The 21,304-nt window shown below is 37.5% G+C and overlaps 2 protein-coding genes across 6 annotated transcripts in view; one reads left to right on the forward strand and one right to left on the reverse strand.

Moving 5' to 3' along the window:
• The window catches only part of PFN4 (profilin family member 4), a 374,103-nt gene extending 371,272 nt beyond the window's left edge, over nt 1-2,831 (reverse strand). The window contains exon 1 of one of the 2 annotated variants that reach the window (XM_044062767.1): nt 2,747-2,831. The gene's annotated coding sequence lies outside the window, so the exon portion shown is untranslated. The remainder of the gene's footprint in view (nt 1-2,746) is intronic. The other variant, XM_044062765.1, reaches the window with a different exon arrangement.
• Nucleotides 2,832-2,839: 8 nt separating this feature from the next.
• FAM228B (family with sequence similarity 228 member B) overlaps nt 2,840-21,304 on the forward strand; it is a 721,883-nt gene continuing 703,418 nt past the window's right edge. Inside the window, exons 1-2 of one of the 4 annotated variants that reach the window (XM_044062760.1) lie at nt 2,840-3,156; nt 3,286-3,402. In XM_044062760.1, the coding sequence (XP_043918695.1) occupies nt 3,292-3,402 (111 nt within the window). In that variant the 5' untranslated portion in view covers nt 2,840-3,156; nt 3,286-3,291. The remainder of the gene's footprint in view (nt 3,157-3,285; nt 3,403-21,304) is intronic. The other 3 variants (XM_044062761.1, XM_044062762.1, XM_044062763.1) reach the window with 3 other exon arrangements.

Below are 21,304 nucleotides of genomic sequence, written 5' to 3' on the forward strand. Positions count from 1 at the left end.
ACAATATGTATATCAGACAGCCTTCCCCATCAACAAAGCATTACATAAAATGCTTTTAACTCCACTGAAAATTGGTTAACTGGCAACCACCTCCTCTTCAGTCCAAAAAGTTAGTATCATTTATCCCTAAATCCATAATACTCACTAAGGATAATTTCACAATATCATCATTAAATAGCACTATCATAGAAGTCATCTCTCATACCAAGCTCCTAGGTGTAATAATTGATGAGCAACTGAAATATGACTTTCACATTCAAAATTCCATTAAAAACACACTGAAAACTTGGTATGCTATATCAAGCAAAAAATGCTCACACCATCTATGCTAGAGTTAATATAGAAAGTGCATATCTCCTTCCTTCCTTAATCTGTGTTGCACCTATTCTTATGAATTTGCAAACCTCTCTCAGATCAAAACTACAACACTGTTATAATAAAAGAGGTCAGGTTTGTAGTAAACCAGACATATCATTTCCATCACTCCAATGCTCTTAAATCTCTAAACTGTGAACTACCTTTATATCTCCAATATACTCAACTTCTTAATGGTCATAAAATAATATACAGACCTTCAGTTTGTCCAGCTATCAGCTTCATTCTTAATCACTATCTACCAAAATGCCTACTTTGTTCCTCTGAAAATCTACTTGGAATTTATAAACCCCCCAAAAATACTGGACACTCACTATACTCAACTTCAGTCACCAAATACTGGAACAACATCTCCATGGATACTAGATTAATACCAAGCACTTCTGTGCAAACATTTCTTCTCCCAATCTTGGCTCTGTACCTGAATCTCACCTGGCTGAATTAATCTTCTTCCTTTTCATATGATTTAATATCCTTCTTTCTATCACTCTATACATTTTGTTCCTACTACCTTCTCTTTCCTCTTTAGCAATAAACTCCCATCTCTCTCTTTCCCACCACAGTTATATCTTCCAACTCTGTTTCTGCTTCCTTACCTTTAATAAATTCCTCCTATTCATACTTTCATCAAAACTACATAATCTCCTAAACATTCTATATAATTTCTTCCACTGTTTTCACATAGCTTTTCTTTATATAACAACTTTCTTTTCAGTTTGTATAACTGTATAACCAGAATCTAGTTTACTTATTGAACTTCATTGTACAGCTTTAGCACTTTGTTACATGGATTTAATGTATGTTATACTAAACTTTATGGAGTGTTTCTCTATGGGTCTCCGCTGAAAATGGATCATGCACCAAAGTACGCCTTCCCCAGTAATTAAATATCAAATAAATATGTCGTAGCTCTCAACCTTACATCTTCAAAATCAGAAACATTGCCTTTCATAATGTGGAAGAAATAGGCAAAATGTGGAACACTTGCTAACAGCTTACTAACACCTTCAACTAGGAAGGTCACATGATGGTTAAAATGCCCTTCTTTAAACTTAGAAAAAAGTTATTTTGATGAATTAATATGATTCAGTACTATTTACTATGGATATCACTTAAAAAATCCTAACACTGAATGTGTGGCAGAATCCTTCAACGAGGAACATGGACTTTTTTAAGATCCAAAATGAGGAACGCTCCTCGTATTAAGGCATGTTTGTGAGGTATGAAACATATATATATATATATATATATATATATATACATACATACATACATACATACATCTACCTCAAGAAACTTGGCAAATTTAGGAGGGCAGAACAAAATTTTAAGCCAAAAATCAGGGAGGTCGCTAAAGGACACTCCAAAAGTGTGTTATGCATAATTTAGGTTCATAGGTAGTTACGAGGCATGGAGTCCAGCGTTCAACTCTCCATCTCCAAAATGAGGAACACTAGCTCTCATAATGTGGAAGAAATGGGCAAAGTGCATAACACATACTAATGGCTTACTAACAACCTCAGATATGAAGGTCATAGGGATGGTTATGCTGGTTTTACTTATGATGAAGATAGTTTAATGAATTAATACATCCATGTCTATTTACCATGGATTTCATTTAAAAACTCCGAATAGTGAATGTGTGACATACTTTTTCAATCTGGAACTTCGAGCTACGTGAACTTTTTAAGACCCCAAATGAGGTACGTTTCTCGTAATTAGGTACACTTGAGAGGTACGGTCCAGGTGATCATTAAGGAGTCTAGCCCAGATTCCCAATTGACCCAAAGCACTGTCTGGTTAAGCGATTTGCTCAAGGTCATGCAATAAGCAAATGAAGGTGGAAAAAATTAAATTTTGCACCTTTGGCATAGGAAGCACCTTATCAACAAGTCAGAACTTTAGTTCTCTGCGCTAAATAGCAAAGAATTAGGTGTTGATGCTGTAACCCATTACTGTTCTTGGCAAACTACCAACGATGAGCCAATTACGTAAATAGCGTACTTTCCACTTACGGGAAGATCGTCCGGATCACAGAAATGATTTAGCAAGCAGAATGTTAACTAAAGCAGACTGATGCAGACCAGTTAAAGTATGAAAGCTGAATCTTAATTTCCGGCGGTTGTTTCTATTAAGACGCACCATAGTTGATTTCCATTACCTCCGCTTCCAATAGACCAGACCAAAATCAGATGAAAGGTTACTTGACCCTTAAAAATGAGTAGCTATAAAAACAAATAAATCGTGACCATACCCAGTAGTGAATACAATAAGAACAGTAAAGTTAACTAAAGTGCTGATTAGTACTGCTTAATACTGAAAATCAATGATAGTAATGGTTATTTAAAAATAACTTATTTTAAAGTAATACCTCTGTTTCTGGTAATCTAATCTACTTCACCTGGTCCCTTTTTTGTAACTTTAATGGAAGAAAGAACTCGTCCGATTGTGATCGGTTTCTTTCCTATTCCGACTTTCGAGTCCTTCTCAAATTATGATTGGCTAGCCTTGGTCACTACCATTCTCAGGGGAAATATTGGTTGGTCAAACTTAATGGCAATTTCAACAGATAGCGTAGTCACACGTTACTGTAGCAACCTGACGCCCTGGCTGCTTTGGCATTGCACATCCATGCTGGAGTTGCTAAACAAATATGAGAAAGTAAACGGTTTCGAATATAGAATGTGCGTTATGGACTAATCTGTCAAAATTGCAATTTATGTAAGAACGTTTGTCGTTTGAAGTGGTGCTGATCTTGATTAGTAGCGTAAATAGCATGTGGTAATTGTATTATCTATACTTTTGTTCACTTGCTTATTTTAAAGACAAGAAGCCAAAGTTGCCCTTTTTGTGCTTACAACTTTTTTCGCGAATTGCATCTCATGAGCATTTGTTTTGTGTTTGTTTCAGTCAAATATGCTTTTGACAGTGCCTCAGAAAAAATCAGCAGTTGGTCCTGCGAACAAATGTCCTTCTTTGGAAAAAAATGATTATAAGTTGATTAGAGAACCGCAGACTCCAAAACAAGTAAGTGAGAAATATGTTTATTATTTATCTTGCTTGACGTATTCCTTCATGGTTATTAACATTTTAGGTTTGCAATACCAAGTATGGCTGAGGGGCATCCCTCCCAACCATCTTACAAACGTAGAAAGTTGATAGAATGGCAGGTTTTTAATTAGCATGAATTTTCTAAAGGGTGTGAAGGCTGAAACCCAAATGCCTGTCATTATTTTCTGGCTTCCATCCTCGACAATTTGCCACTGATGAGGAACAGACCATAAAGATGAAGCAAAAATCTGGGCATTCTTCGAAAATCTGGACAGTTGAGAGGAAAAACAGCCGAAGGCCAGGGTTCATAGTGTTCAACGTGTTGCCTACAGAATCAAGGATCTAGCCAAAAACAATCAGAGTAAAAGGCCTTAAATCGGGGACGCGTTTTAAAAATATCGACATCAAATTTAGATAGTTGACAGACTAAGAAGCTTTGAATTAACATGCATTTTCTGAAGTACTCTGTAGCTTTAATGATTGCCATCTTTTCTTTGGTCTATCCCAATTTCTAAAAAAAAAAAAAAGTCATTCTGTAAGATGAACAAAACAAAGTTTTCAACCCAAATTAGGGACCACTGAGAAATTTGCCACATGTGCTTCTGCATGGGGCTATCACATAGCAACACCCCAACACCGTGAGGTACCTTTGTGCACTTGCAAATGTACAGATATATTTTACAACATTCTTTGGATTAGCATTTATGGTAACACCTATAAGCAAAATAAAAATTAATATATGCTAACAGAAGTCGATCTGACAGACATCTGGATCACAGGGCAATTGTTGATATTAGGACAGACCAGGATGTGCGCCGGCCCTGATGTGAGGTGGCCTGACCTTATAATGTCAGACTTCTTAATTTTCAAGAATAAATGCTCATGTGAATTAAGTTGCTGTTTAAGATGAGATTAAAAAAATAAATGGCATAATGTCTATCAGGAGCTTACAAATCCCCCAAAAGGACTGTAAGGCAGTTAAAACTGTGTTAAGCAGGAGTTGCAGGGGGTGGCAGTCCCTTGCTGGATGTGTGTAGCCGTCTTTCTCTGACATTAAGTCAGTAGTGCTCAGCAATGGATCTGTCTGAAGACCGGTAGTGCATAATCAGTAAATGCAGTTTGTTCTAGAGGTAGAGGAGATGCTACAGGATGAATCTGTCTCTCCATCTTCTTTTATTTATCTGCTGGTGAAGGTTTAGGTCCCTGGTTTTGATATCTGTGGAACTATTACACATGTGGAGATAGAAGAGATTCAGGACAACTGGGTTTTTATTGGCAAGACATTGATCTCCCCTCAAGAGTCTATAATATATTAAATAAAGGCATAGTGCATCTATTCCTTTCTTGGTAGCTCGGGGCTGTTAACATTTTAATTTTGAAGTGGAGTATTGTCTACGCTTTATACTGAGGAGAGAGGTTCTGTACTAAATGTGACAATATTGTATACTTTTTGTATTTAATTTGAGCATATTTCAGTACACCAGTTGTCAGGTATACAAGTCATTGATGAAGGGTTAGAGTATGAGAGGCAGACTTGGCAATAACTCCCAATTTGCAGTTGTCCGAAAGCCTGTTTAGCCAGTGGTCTTAGTTTCTCTTCTGGGCATCAGAAAAATATATCTGAAAAAGAGGGGTCTCAACACTGAGCCCTAGGGTACTCCACTGGTTATCTTCCTACTTTCTTTCTACCTGCCACTTGCACTGTGTAGTTTCTGTCTTTTAGTCAGTTTTCTATCCATTTTTACTACATAGGGGTCGATTTTAAAGCATTAAGCTTGCATATGACGCCAGCATGTGGTATGGTGTGAAATACTTTGGCCAGGTCAAGATGCATAATGTGAGCAACATGACCAGTTAGCAGCCTATGTAAACATTTCAAAGAAATTAACTAAATTCATTAGGCAGACTCTTCCAGTGACAAGGCCAAACTGCTGTGTATCAAGTCAAATGAGATTTTTGATGATATAATCTATAATGTCAGTTATGATGCATTCCATGCTTTGCAGATGTGGTGTGTCAGGTTGATGGGTCTATAATTCTGGGTTAGGGCCTCCCTTGTGGATTGACATCACCACTGTTGTGTGCCAAAGTTCAGGAACAAAACCTGTAGCTAAACTCAGGGTGAACAGTTTGACGAGTGGCTCTGTCAGGGCAAACTTAGTACTATTATTATTTTAAAAATCTTCAGTACATCCTGCTTTGTGATAATGGGGAGGGGAATTAGGGAGTATGGGGTATGTAGTCTCTAGAAAAGTGGCATCTTTAGTAAACAAGTTCAGTGTTAAATTTTACTAATGTATTTGACTATGAATGTTGGGTCCAAAACAGGTGGTATCATTCTGAAGATGTTCAGAACATTGTTTGGTTTTATCCCTTAGTTTCCTACTGAAGAAGGATTTATAATCTTCCTTAGCTTCAGCTACTAAACTGTGTTCGTAGGCTGTTTTAGTAGCTCTAATAGTATTTTTCAGGTTTTTAGTAATATTTCCAATACTGTCTTTGATATAAGTTCATAGGTAAGTATTAGACTAGCAGCCCATGCAGGCCATTTTAAGCCTAGCCAATTTCCCTTTTCTGTATGAATTAACCTATCTTGTTGGTGTTAGATTTCCCATCCCATGGTTGATAATTATAAACATTAATCACTCTGTCGAACTGGAAAAATACACAGACCAGGAAACTTTCCACTTTTTAATCCAACAGGTCACGTAAAACAGCGCATTAATGTCTCAAAACGAAAACGTACTTAATACTGATGAGACGTTAATGCGCTGTTTTACGTGACCTGTTGGATTAAAAAGTGGAAAGTTTCCTGGTCTGTGTATTTTTCCATTTCGGCAGAGTGATTATTGGTAACTTACACTGGAAGTAGCTTTGTTTTTTGGTTATTAATTATAAACATTACCCAAGTGAGAATAACTGAGACCATACCATAGATAATTTGCGGGGAGCCATGCATGGAGATGAAGCATTTATGAGCTGCCTCTGTCCATTAGGGGGCAGTCCTGGTGTAAAATTTCTATTAACCATCCATAGTTGCGCTCGAATATGGAGAGGAATGAGCTTTGATCTATGTTGATGGGGAGGCTGTTCCAGAGCAGTGGTATCTTCTGTAAGATATACCTGTCCCTCCAAATTGTCCTGGTGATGTTGCAGAAGTAGTTTGGATCCCTGGACTGAGCATTTCTGATGCCTTTTGACTTGCTGATGTAGCTCCAATAGTATTGGGTCGGAGGATGCCTTGTATGCTAGACACAGGTCACCTAGCTGTCTGTAGGATACCGAATATAGTGATAGGGTTTTGAGTCGGTCCATGAAGGACATATTGTTTATGCCTTGTATTCTTTAGTAAAGTATCTGTGGGCATTCCAGTTGTTGCATGTGCCTGGACAGATACACGCTGAAGGAGGTATTCTACTCAATGATTGGCCTAATAGGGCTGAGTAAAGGGGGCAATGACATCTCTCGATCTAGACACAAACCATTTGTTTATAAGTTGCATAGTATAGAAGGATTTTCTTATGACTGTGGATGTGTTGTTCAAACGTTAGGTCACTGTCCACATAATTTTCCAAATCCCAAACAACTGGGTCAACTCTTTAGAACGTTTTGTCAATGTGGTAGTTCCCCAAGGTAGACAGCTTCCTAAAGGATAGAATAATGCATTTTCTTAACATTTAGTTTCAGTCCTGGATTCTGGCACCAGTGATTTGTTTGGGACAAACTTTCCTGCAGGATGGTTGTCATATGGGAAATTCAGTGACTGCTCCTAGCTTGCAGTCATCTGCAAAATTAGTCTGCCAGAGCCATTTGTTATTGGCTTTTACTTCAGAGATGTAGATGTTAAACTGGAGAGGTCCCAGCACTGAACCCTGTGGACTCCACTGCTGACTGGTATCTTTGTGGAGGTAACTTCCCCTATTTTGATCTCCTGCATGCTATTTGTGAGTCATTTGGTAATCCAGCTAGTGATGTAGGAGTTTATTCCCAGTTTTAGTTTTTCTGCTATGCCTGAGTTGGGGATTGTGTCAAAATATTTGCCAAGTTGAGGTATGAGGTATGTGGTCTGTACTATTTTACCTTCATCCATTGCTTTATGATCTCTTCAAAAAATACACCAGGTAGAGTAAGCATAATCTGCTGTTGAATCCAAACTGAGATGGTCCCAGTGTTTGGAAGTTTCCTATGTTCTTCTTGATTAGCTCCACGATTAGGCTTCAAGGCTTTGCATGTGAAGTTGGTCAGACTTCTAGCTCTGTAACTGCCTGGGTCCATGGAAGGTCCTGCCTTATGCAGGGTAATGATCTGTAGGTATTCTCCATTTGCCTGTTACAAAACCTGTATGTAGGCTGAAGTTGAACAGTATAGTTGGGGTGGTAGCTAAATCATGCTTCATATTGTAAGATTCATCCAGTGATAATGCCAGGACCTATTGATGCAGTGCTTTTACTGTTTGATAGAACATTTAGGACTTTGTCTTGTGTGATAGTTTGAGGCAAGTTTGTTTCAAGTATATCTTGTGGTATAGACAGAGGGTAGAGAGGGATAAAGATGGAGCTGAATTTATTAGTCAATTGGTTTGCTATATTGTCAACCTCAAGGTAGGTAACATCATTCACAATCAGCTCAGTGCATTGCTACATTGTGCTTCTAAGATTATAAACAAAACTGAAAAAGGCCTTGTGATTGTCTTTGGCTTTTGTGGCTGTTTTAGCCTCAAACTTGATTTTGGATTTTAAGCTCCTGAGCTTTTTGTCTGTTTCAGTGATGAGGGTTTTATCATTCTGGGGATTCTGGGACTCTTCTTAATTTTGGTTAACATTCTCTTCCTTTTATTGTAAAGCTTGTTAATATTGTGGTTCCACTACCAAGACATACTCTTATTTTGCTTTTTACTTCTGACAAGTGTAATTATCAGAATAGAACTGTCTGGAAACTATAGGTTCATTTGTGGACCAGAAAAAGGGAGCATTGACTGCTGTTTTTACAAATGCCGACTCACTTAAGTATAAGTGCCAAAACAACTTTCAGGTAACAGTAGAGCCTTCTGTTTTAGCTACAGTTGTGCAACCTTAGAGAATGCATGTATAAGTTTGGGGGTAGGGGTGTTCGCCCACAAAAACATCTTGCCTCTGAAGTTCATCAAAAATTGTTTTAACATTTTTATTCTGGAAAATTTACTGTCCTGTAAACTGAATTTGTCCAACAAGATTCCCCAGAAAAAATACAGTACTGTCTCCATTTGTTTGCCAGGAGAACCCATTCTGTTGCTTCTCTTTGAAGCAGTAGCATAATTTGAAGAATGCCTTCCTGAAATGGGAAGGTCCTTGGCTGATTCAGGAGAATGGAGGATAAGGTTCCAAAATGTTGAGTCACTTAATTCTTGTCTGTGGGCTAAAAAATGATTTATACAAATGATCACAGTGCCAGCCATTAGCAAAAGGAGGAGTAAGTCTCCTGACCTGATGGAATTTGCAACCGTGAGATGTAAACGTGTAGAAAGCAGTACCTCTGGTGTCATGGAGATAATCCCCTAGGACTTAGGACTGTGCACGGTGCATTTGCTCTGATGGAGTGGGCAGTAGAAGTGTGGCCCTGTCCTTGGTTGGTTTTCTTATAGCGCTATTTAAGGTATCTGTACACATAGGCTAAAAGGTTCACATGAAAGGGCATTCCAGAGCTTCACTTGGAAGGAGTCCTGCCACAACAAAGATTGACCATGGATATGTGCCACAGTCCTTCAAAGGCAAAATCAGCAAATGTCAACAGTATTCAGTATGTATATACATCTTAGGAAGCTGGGGTAAAAATATTGTTGGTAGGATACTCCTCATTCATTATTTTTATATTATTTTGTTGAAATGGTAGGTAGACTTAGCAGAAGTCTCTTGTCAGCCATGACTTGGTTGCAGTAAATACAAACAGTCTAAGACATTCAGGACAACAGTAAACATCAGATGTATACAAAATATCACACATATGCTAATATACAAACATAATAACAAGTAGATTCTTCTAAACTAATGTGTATAATGACTGAATTCTACAAAAAAGCATAGACTTGATGAATGTTTAAGTGAAGGTGACCAGATGACTGCAGAATATACCGACAGGAAAAGAAGAAACTGTTTCATTCAGCATGTAAGATGTACAAAAGAGATGGGCATACATCCTCACTATGGACAAGGACATCTTAAACATAGTAGGTGAGAAACCTCAATTTTTATACAAAAACAAACCTAACCTTAGAAGAATGCTGTGCAATACCTCAGAGAAGGTTAATATAGATCCCCCCACTGGTACCCATTCTTGTGGCAAATGTAATTTCTGTACATATATTGAGGTAGCAGACAGCTTTATACATCCAGATAATGGTCAAATCTATAGATTTCAGGTGTCCACAGATTGTAGCACTAGCCATATAGTATATCTAGCAGTTTGTCAGAAATGCCACTCCTTTTATGTTGGCAAAACTGATAGACCCTTTCGTACTAGGATACGAGAACATCTTTATGCTATCAGGATAAGATATTTAGCCAATGCCTTGGCAAAACATGTTATAACTGCAGGCCAGGAACATATATTTTCATTTATGGTTATTGATTATACTACTCCCGTAGTGAGAGAAGGCAATATACGCAATAAAACAGAAAAGAAAGAGATCAATTGGATTATGAGATTAAGAGCAGATAAAGGCAAAGGGTTAAACGAACGAGCATCTATAAAACCTGTATTAAGAGCTAGACGTTTAGTAGTCAGGTAATCATACTTTATGTAAGCTTTGATACTATTCAACATATTTTCATTTGCCTTTGTCCTTCACATTCACTTGGCGATACTTTCCATATAACTCCGGTTTTTAGGTTTCAGATTTATTGCTAATTCATTTACTGTTGTATGGCATAGCCGCAGTAGTTGCGGTCATTTTCATCCTATGTTTTGTTCATGCATACCACTATAATTTCAGAAAGTTTATTTTTTGATGCCTCTATTATGGATTTTTTATGGCCCTCGACATATAAGAATTCATTAACGTTTACCACTTCTAAATAGTTCAATTGAAAAAGACAGTACACAAACTGGCGATAGGAGACTTCGAACCACAAAGGACCTCTCCACCACAATGACCTTAACGCAATTTTATTCTTTAAATACAAAGTATCACAACAGCGTTTTCGCTACTCTAACGAGGTAGCTTCTTCAGAGGAATTGAAACAGGCGCCAAAAATGCGCTCTTTTTAAATCTTCATAACAATGCAGTTACATCACTTCCTGTTACAATTTTTTTGTTACAGTTTTTTAATGATAAATAATTTACTTAAACAGCAAAGTGATCCATAACCACAAGGTTTCTGTATTGGCTACTAACAAATGCCCCTAAAAACACTAATCTATTATATATAACGGAATTAAATAACTGCTATAGTTTAAGCTAAACAGTGTATTAAAACATGTATAACCACACGCTTTAAGATAATATTAAGTAACTCTATACCAAGTAAATGCCCCTAAAAACACTAATCTATTGTATATAACGGAATTAAATAACTGCTATAGTTTAAGCTAAACAGTGTATTAAAACATGTATAACCACACGCTTTAAGATAGTGTATTAAAACATGTATAACCACACGCTTTAAGATAATATTAAGTAACTCTATACCAAGTAAAAAAGACAATCTCATGTCTTGATAAAGAAAAAATAGGAATAAAAAAGTAAAAGCCAATGGCACAAATCTAAAAATGAAGTACATCATAAAACATGTTTATATTTTTCTATTCACTCGACATGAAACATACCAAATGGGCTATATACAGTGAACAAGAACTAAACATATATATGTGATTAAACCCACTCTTTCTGTGCCCAATGGTAAACAACTAGTCTATTAGAAACACTAACACTTCCCCTATTAGTAAGAAGTGGACAAAAATAATGTGTAAAAAACCAATATGAAAATCACAATAGACGCAGAATGAAATACTCAAATAAGTTACTCAGAATGGATTACAATAGATCTTGTGATTTTATTAGAAACTGACTCCTAAGGGTTTTCACCTCAGGTAAGATTTATACTTTAGAAACGGTGCTATGTTACAGCTTTCATTAAGACCTGGTACATTAAAGGCGTCTAATTTAAGTCGCCACATTAACTCACGGGTTTCCAAAATCAGTGAAGAAGGACCACCTCTAATAGATACAGGCAAATGGTCAATGCCCATAAAAAGAAATGCGTGACCTGGATGGCTAACTGTGTGCTTAGCCAGTGCGTTTTCGCACTTGTTGTTTTTAATCGCATAACAGTGCTGGTAAATTCGTTCCTTAAACCTTCTGTCGGTCTTACTGACATAGAAGGTGGAACAGCATGTGCAAAAGGCCACATAAATGATAGATTTTGTATCACAGTTGATTCTATGGGAAATATGATATTTTCTACCTGATATACAAAATGAACTACCTGTCTTTATATGATTACACCAATTGCACAAGCCACATGCAAAAGAGCCCTTTGTTCTATTATAAGGTACTGCTGCTGGGCCACTTTGAAGTAAGTCCTTAATATTTCTCCCTCTCTTAAAAACAGTACGAGGTTTTTCACCCAATCTAGAAAATGTGATGTTGCTAGAGTATTGCTGGATCTGAAATGTTATGTTAGAAAACTTAATTTAAAGTTATTATTCAATGACTCAGTAGGGTTTAACACTACTAAATTAAAACTTCCAAGTGTGTTTAACCCCCCTTTACATGTGGCATTAAAAATGTTTGAGTGTGCATGTGAATTAGATATTAGATACATGGACAAGACATCCGCTCCAATGTCTAACCACTTCAACATCTCTAAAGAACAATTGTTAGCCCTTAACAAATTGCGTGCATCAGCGGTTAGAATCATCAAACCGGATAAAGGGGGTGGACTAGCCATTTTTGAACAAATGGATTATGTTGAGAGAATGCATAAGGTATTGGATTCTACAGCTTATGAAGCTTCTTCCCTCAACGAAATGAATGTTTGTGCCAACAGAATTAGAGGCTATTTTAGAGATCTTTTTATCAGTGACAGAATAGATTTAGACACCTTTAAATATGTTGACATTTTGAATCCTAAGACTCCTGTCATGTTTGGCATACCCAAGGTCCACAAAAACTTGGGTGACCCCCCCATGAGGGCTCTTATCGACGGGAGATCATCTATCTCCTATCCATGTTCAAAATATATTGATTCACTGCTCTCTAAGTATGTCAAACTCATTCCTAGTATTTGTAAGGACTCCTGGTCTTTTTTATCTAATTTGAATGTTATTAGTTTGGAGGAGACTACTAATTTTCTTACCATCGACGTAGTCGATTTGTATACCTCCATTCCGCACCAGGAAGCGTTGGAATGGGTTGAACTACTTTTAACTGAGCTCGGGGCCCCTAAAAATGACATTAACAATGTCACTGAATTGCTAGACATTATTTTGTCTTCTAACTTCTTCATGTTTGAAAAAGACATTTATATCCAAAAGCAAGGTGTAGCTATGGGCTCACCTTGTGGGGCTGCCGTGGCCAATTTATTCATGGCCTATTGGGAAAGGCATTTTGTTTTTAATAACACAGAGTGGAATGAGAAGCTTGTCTTTTATACACGATTCTTAGATGATGTCTTTATACTTTTTAAAGGTGATTCTACACTAGCACACTCATTTGTTGAGTATTTGAATTCAACGACAACCTTTTTAAAATTCACTTACCATTTTGATACTGATGTGATTGATTACCTTGACGTTAAACTGTCAAGAGCGTCTTCAACTTGTAGGTTTAAATCTGTTATTTTTAGGAAAGATACGTATGTTAATTCTTTTCTCCATTTTACGAGCTCACATCCTTTCAAACATAAAAGAGCTATAGTGAAAGGCCAACTAGTAAGGGCAGTAAGAATGTGTAGCGAGAGTGACTTTTTATATGAAAGTGCATACTTAAAGGAGCTTTTCCTTAACCGTGGATACCCCCAGTGCCTAGTTGATGACTTGCTGAATGAAGTAGTTACTAAGAGAAATAGTGGTTTTTATAAACCACTTCTCACTGTGCTTCCTATAGCTGGTGTTGGTACAATGTCGACGCCGGTTATTACAGCGAATTCTTCCATAATAGATGCTTCTACATCTATAGTAGAACCTACACCAAAAGAGTACCCATGTAGTTTTATTACGACATTTAATCTTAATTCTAATATGATTCAAGGTATTTTGACTAAGAATTGGTATTTCGTTTCTACTAACTCTATGTTATCTGACAAATTGGGTGAAAAACCTCGTACTGTTTTTTAAGAGAGGGAGAAATATTAAGGACTTACTTCAAAGTGGCCCAGCAGTAGTACCTTATAATAGAACAAAGGGCTCTTTTGCATGTGGCTTGTGCAATTGGTGTAATCATATAAAGACAGGTAGTTCATTTTGTATATCAGGTAGAAAATATCATATTTCCCATAGAATCAACTGTGATACAAAATCTATCATTTATGTGGCCTTTTGCACATGCTGTTCCGCCTTCTATGTCGGTAAGACCGACAGAAGGTTTAAGGAACGAATTTACCAGCACTGTTATGCGATTAAAAACAACAAGTGCGAAAACGCACTGGCTAAGCACACAGTTAGCCATCCAGGTCACGCATTTCTTTTTATGGGCATTGACCATTTGCCTGTATCTATTAGAGGTGGTCCTTCTTCACTGATTTTGGAAACCCGTGAGTTAATGTGGCAACTTAAATTAGACGCCTTTAATGTACCAGGTCTTAATGAAAGCTGTAACATAGCACCGTTTCTAAAGTATAAATCTTACCTGAGGTGAAAACCCTTAGGAGTCAGTTTCTAATAAAATCACAAGATCTATTGTAATCCATTCCATATTGGTTTTTTACACATTATTTTTGTCCACTTCTTACTAATAGGGGAAGTGTTAGTGTTTTTAATAGACTAGTTGTTTACCATTGGGCACAGAAAGAGTGGGTTTAATCACATATATATGTTTAGTTCTTGTTCACTGTATATAGCCCATTTGGTATGTTTCATGTCGAGTGAATAGAAAAATATAAACATGTTTTATGATGTACTTCATTTTTAGATTTGTGCCATTGGCTTTTACTTTTTTATTCCTATTTTTTCTTTATCAAGACATGAGATTGTCTTTTTTACTTGGTATAGAGTTACTTAATATTATCTTAAAGCGTGTGGTTATACATGTTTTAATACACTGTTTAGCTTAAACTATAGCAGTTATTTAATTCCGTTATATATAATAGATTAGTGTTTTTAGGGGCATTTGTTAGTAGCCAATACAGAAACCTTGTGGTTATGGATCACTTTGCTGTTTAAGTAAATTATTTATCATTAAAAAACTGTAACAAAAAAATTGTAACAGGAAGTGATGTAACTGCATTGTTATGAAGATTTAAAAAGAGCGCATTTTTGGCGCCTGTTTCAATTCCTCTGAAGAAGCTACCTCGTTAGAGCAGCGAAAACGCTGTTGTGATACTTTGTATTTAAAGAATAAAATTGCGTTAAGGTCATTGTGGTGGAGAGGTCCTTTGTGGTTCGAAGACTTCTAAATAGTTAAGTATTTTAATTTTTATATATAGTTTACCTAATGCTTTTATATGTATTTATTAGCTCCTATTTTTATGAGCGATACAATATTTATTTTTGTATTTATTTTAGCATATTACATATGCAGAAATAATAGACTTTATATATTAAAGTTTGATATGCTTGTTTGATTTGATTGGCTATGTAAGTTATAATTAAATTGTCATGATCTAACTTCATAGGACAGACTTCACAATGTAGTCAGTTTTCATTGCCTCATTCTATGGAAAGGTCAGGTACAAAAATTTTTTTAGCAAACTTCATTAGCGGCTATATATTAATAGGAACGGATTCATACCGTGATAGTCTGAAATGTACGTTTCATTCTAGTTTTATATTTTATATATCTTGTATATACAGCACATATATTTTTCATAGCCTGTTATTTACTCAGTCTGAATGATGAGTGATGGGATTTTATCATTGTTAATGTAACACGAGCTGCATTACCCGCACAGCGAAATACAGCTTACTATCTGAGTATTTTAATTTGAGTGTAGCTAAAAGTTCATGTCATTTTTATGGGTATGAGGATGTATCTTTAAAAGTTTGATTAATCTCTATTAGTTAGATTAACACGTGATTGACTCATATAAAAAGTCATGATTGAATGTATTTTTGAAATTTAACGGTCTGAGGAAGCTTATGTGAAAGCGCTTACTTGTTGCATGCCTAATAAATATGATTGTTTTTTATTTTTAACGGAATCTCCAAGTTTGGATTATTTCATTATCAAAGTATACTAGCGAAGTGACTACGCTGGCTTTTGAGTCTTGCTATGGTTGCCTCTTAGCTAATATTATTGGACTTCGTTTTACAGTTTATTAGCTAGCCTAGAGGTGTTTACTCTGCTGGGAGCTTTATCATTAAATATTCTCATATGTTCATCTTGAATATGCCCTACCAACAGTTGCCCCCAGTTTTTCCCTAAACACTTGTGGCATGTAAACAACAATAAACAGCATCTGTATTTCTTCTTGCACCAAGAAACTAGTATCACTGTATAACATGGTTACCTGTCATTGCTAGAGCTATCCTAGTACTCTCCTCCCTCACTTTCAGAACATCACCATACATAATTGGGACACAAGATCTTCTTGCGACCTCCTGCAACCACATATAAGGGCAAAAGTTTTACTGAGTGTTATTACAAACTGGAATCACCTTCCACTTCATATAAGGAAAGTGACAAGAGTTCAAATAATTTTAAATAACAACTGCTAGAACACCTAAGATATTATTCTGTCTGCACATGCTTTAAGGACAGTAGTTAGTTACCCTACCCCATTTTGGCATATGCTCAAAAATAATTTATTTATTTATTCTTTATTTACTGGAGCAAAATGTTGATCCATATGAAACATTTTCAAGTTCAGCCCTGTGGGAATGCAAAGGTTTCACACATCAGAATCCAATTTACAATACAGAATGATTGTTAGTAATAGTTTATACACTATAGTATTGACATTTAACTGAACAGTTACAGAAAGATTATATTATTAGTTTAAGGGATGGGAAGAGGTTCATGCGTACATACTAGGGTACTGATCCATGGGGATCTTTATAAGTCTAGCCATATATTCCCATGAAGTCCTCCATTTGGCTGGCATAAAGCCTGTTTGGAGGCTAATACTGAATAACTTCTGTTGGGGATCTGACAGATCCTGTTTCAAACTGGCCAGTAAGCAGCCTGGTATGTTATCTGGCCCAGTAGAAGCAGTGTTCTTGGCCTTGGATAGTGCCTTGAGGACTTGTTCAAGGGAGACTTGAGAGGGGCGTGGATGCAGGTAGGAACTCTGAGAATGTAAGAGGCAGGTGAAGTTACAGCTACATTTATCTACTAGATTGTTTACTTCCTCTGGGTCTGAGTTTGTGATATAATTTAATGTTAGCTTCAGTGGGACAGGTGCAGGCTATACCTGACCAAGCAGTGTACATTTACCATGTCCTGGCAAATTATGCCAGGCTGATATTTATCGGACCCCCTTTGAATGACACTAGAAGTGAAGCCAATTGTTGAAGTCAATAATCTTTTGTTTATATTGCTGCATCATTCTTGGTGATGGTAAAATGCTGCTCAAGCAGCATTCCAAGTCTTTTACACCCAAGTGTACTATAACTGTTGTGTGTACTTGTGGTGCAAGGACATGAGTGCCTGCATATTTTGACGAATCCTGGCTCCTGATAGGCAATGGACCGTGACCCGCTCCTCACACAACCTAGTGAGTGGTACATCAGTGTGACTCACAATAGAGTCACTTTTGACCAGGATGCTGGATTGCATGGAGGTTTGCTTTACGGGCTTTTGAACTGAGACACTGGAACTCATAGATGTATTTTTCAAGATGGGTGCTGACTGTATTTTGTGTTTGTAAGGTAGCCAAGGTTACTTGTTTCTTAGGTTACATTTAGAAGGCCTTTGTGATTTAAGTTGGCTATTTTTAAGAGCGTCAACATACGCGGGTCTGTGTGTTTTGCCTAATCTTTGTGTGATAGGTTTAGTGTAATGTTGTGTGGTACCAACAATCTGCTTGTCATTGGCTGTGTCTTCATGTGAGAGTTTTATCTCCAATAGCATTAAATAAATGCATCTCTCATGCACTGTTTTATTTTGTTTAAGTAGTATGTGGATGTCCGTAAACATGAGACTATCGCTATTTTGTCTCAGGGTGCCCATTAAGAATGGAGGTGAGAGCAGAAAGGATAGAGAAGGAATGTGGTTGTTATGTTTTGTGTGGTATAGTGGGAAGTTTGTGTAAAATTTTATAAGTTTATAGGAGAGGAAGATGGAAAGTATTATGTGTGCATTTGGATTGTAATATGGAATTTTTGTTTTTAGGGGTTGTGTAAAATTTTATAAGTTTATAGGAGAGGAAGATGGAAAGTATTATGTGTGCATTTGGATTGTAATATGGAATTTTTGTTTTTAGGGGAGACAAGGAGGGATAGTAATTGGTTATCATGTGATGCCTTGGTTATAAAAGTATTTATGTACTGCTTCTTTGGAATGGTATTCTATTAGGTGGTTTCTGAATTTAGGGGAGGGAGAAAAGGATTTAGGTGTGCTAGTAGTGACTTCCATATTCAAATGCCCATTAATCAAAAGCCATTGTAGGTGGAATGGAGTTTATTCTGAGCAATGGAAAAGGCCAGGGAAGATTGAAACCTAAGGTTTTAGGTATTTTTTTTTTTTGTTAAACCAGCTAGTGAAGAGGTGCAAAGTTTTAAGGTACATTAGTCTATATGTTCTGAATCGTTGTTTAACTGGAAGCCATTTTGCTTTGGCTAGGACTGCACACTGATACACCCTGTGGGGGTGAGGGAATATGGTTGGCTGTTGCTTGAAGTGGGAATAGGTGTTTAAGGACATTAGCTATGACGGGAAGTTCATATTCAAGCTGCGCGAGTAAACTTTCTTCCAGTTGCATTTCTGCCATCAGATGAGAGGACAAAGGATATCTTTTTTTGCCCAGAAAAGGAAGGAGTTGATTTTGGATTATGTTGTATTACCATGCAATGGTCAAGCCATATACCAAGGTATTTATAGTAGAGAATATTCTAATTCTTGGGGATTGAGGAGAGTTTGTCTTGTCTGGTTCAGAAATTTTTGTGTTCCGAATGATTTTTACTTGTGATCCAATGTTACGGTGAGGTAAGATAATTTTCAAGTTCTTTTGTATTGGTGGAGTGTGAAGTGTTTAACCTGTTGATGACCATGGCATTAGTATACAAGATGATTTGGTTTTGTGGGAGTCTTCTTGAAAGATAAAATAATGAAAAAAGAAACCAAAGCAGTGAAAGAATTGATCCTTGTGGTATGCTTTTGGTGAAGGTGGTGTGAAAGAAGATAAGGTTTTAGTAATGTGAACTTTAAATTGTCTGTTATTAAGGAAGCATTTGAACCAAGGGAGGGTGTCAGAGCTGTTTCTTACTCTTAACAGGGAGTTAAGTAGAAGTTCATAGCCTACACAATCAAATGCCTTAGTGAAGTTGATAAATAGTGCATCAGTATGGAAGCCCTTTTTCATGTTCTTAGAATGTTGTCTGTTCTTGTATAGAGGATGGTCATGATGCTGCATGAGGGATAGTGGTGTATATTAGAAGACTGAAAGCTTAAAATCGCGAACGCTGTAAAGAGCAAAAATGCCAGACCTCAAAGTGCTTTTTTTGCGATCACAGTACAGTGAAGGTTGGAATATAAGTAATGATTTCGAGGTCTGGCATTTTCGCTCCAAGGACCGGTATCAATGTAAGACCATTTTCCATGGACCGGCCATCCCGCGGTGCCCATAATAAAGTACATTATTTATTTGTCCTTTGTTTAATGAGGAGGCCAGACCCAGGGAGAAAAGCTCCAAAGTACAATAAAAAGACAACTGGCAATAATTACCAAAAAAAAAAAAAAGTGTACATTCTGCTGAACAGCATAACATTGATCTACTATGGTTGCTAAGTTTAAGTTTATAAGAACAATACTTAAAATATGTCCCTATTATTTGGCTCTGTCCAGCAAACCTCTCAACTGTACAGATTTTCACAGAATGTCCAGATTTTTGCCTCATGTTTTTAGTCTTTTTCTCATAAAATTGTTGTTTTTCTGGCAAATCGCTAGCAGACCACTGAGGCTGAAGTCAGAAAATAATGACAGAAGGTTGAGTTTCATACTTCATACCCTTCAGAAAAATTATGCTAATGCAAAACCTGTATTTCTATCAACTTTCTAAGTTTGTAAGAGCAGAACTTAAAAGGGTCCCCCTCTCTCTCTCTCTCTCTCTCACACACACAGACACACACATCAGAAACAGTCCCCCACCAAGCAGCAGCATGTATCAGAAACACAGTCCCCCACCCAGCAGCAGCATGTATCAGAAAGCACAATCCCCCAGCAGAAGGTGATACACACAGCAGCAGCATGTATAGGTTCATAGGTTCATGTATCAGAAACACAGTCCCCCACCCAGCAGCAGCATGTATCAGAAAGCACAATCCCCCAGCAGAAGGTGATACACACAGCAGCAGCATGTATAGGTTCATAGGTTCATAGTAGGCTATCTGCCCTAGGGCATTTATAAGCCTAGCCAGAGTGTGTTTGGCTTTCGCCACCCATTTTAAATTAATTTTGCTATGCCCTTTTTCGAGGTTAGTATACTGTGCCTCTGTCTAACAGTGACACAGAAGTGATACCAGGGGTAAACCTACGATCTCCCATCCACTCATCAAGATTCCTCTTGAAGAGAGTCAATGAGGGACTCTGCCTAACCTGGACTGGGATTTTATTCCAGAGTGAAGGGTGCCTCTGGGTTATGAATCTGTCCCTCCAGCATGTCCTATTTATTTCAGTGCTGAGGTTCAAGTCTCTCGAGCACGTAGCTCGATGGGATTTGGATTTTCTGAGGTGCAGCATGTCCATTAATTCGGGTTGGACATGGCTATATCGTCAGGCACAGATTGCCTCTGAGCAGGCGGTATGCCACTGAGCAGAGCTGGAGTTTCTTTAACCGGGCAGCATATGGCATCTGTTTGAGCCCTTTGATCCTCTTGGTGAGGTACTTTTGGGGTTTTTCCAGTTGCTGCAGGTGTCTGGTAAGGTACATCCCAAAAGGGGCATTGTACTCAATTATGGGCCTGATGAGGGATGAGTAAAGAGGCACGATGACCTCCCCTGATCTAGATGTGAATCCCTTCATGATTAGGTGGGCTATATAAAATGTTTTTCTAACCACTTTGGCCACGTGGTTGTCAAATGAGAGATTGCTATCAACTTGGGTCCCCAGGTCCCTAATTACTTCTTCTGTACTTAATCGATTACCACCTATGTGGTAATTTGTGGGCACTTTGTTTTTGCTAAAGGGTATCTCTATACACTTTTTGGTATTTAGCTTGAGGCCATGGCTCTGGCACCAGTTGTCTGTTTCTATGAGGCCCTTTTGGAGGATGTTTGTGTCGGCTGGAGAGTCGATTATGGCACCCAGTTTGCAGTCATCTGCGAACTTGGTCAGCCACAGTCCTTCTGTGTTGGCCTGTACCTCAGAGAAATATATACTGAACAAGAGAGGTCCCAAGACTGAGCCTTGTGGGACACCACTTGTAACTGGTTTGGAGTCTGATATGGCTCCAGCAATTCTAACCATGTGGGTTCTGTCCTTGAGCCAGTTTGCAACCCATCTAGTGACGTAGGGGTTTATATTTAAGCTGGTGAGCTTATCTATAATGCCCGAGTGGGGTATTGTATCGAGGCTTTTGCAAGGTCCAG

The sequence above is a fragment of the Protopterus annectens genome, chromosome 2.part1 (assembly GCF_019279795.1).
Source record: "Protopterus annectens isolate FY-2018-M chromosome 2.part1, PAN1.0, whole genome shotgun sequence".
Lineage (NCBI taxonomy): Eukaryota > Metazoa > Chordata > Ceratodontiformes > Protopteridae > Protopterus > Protopterus annectens.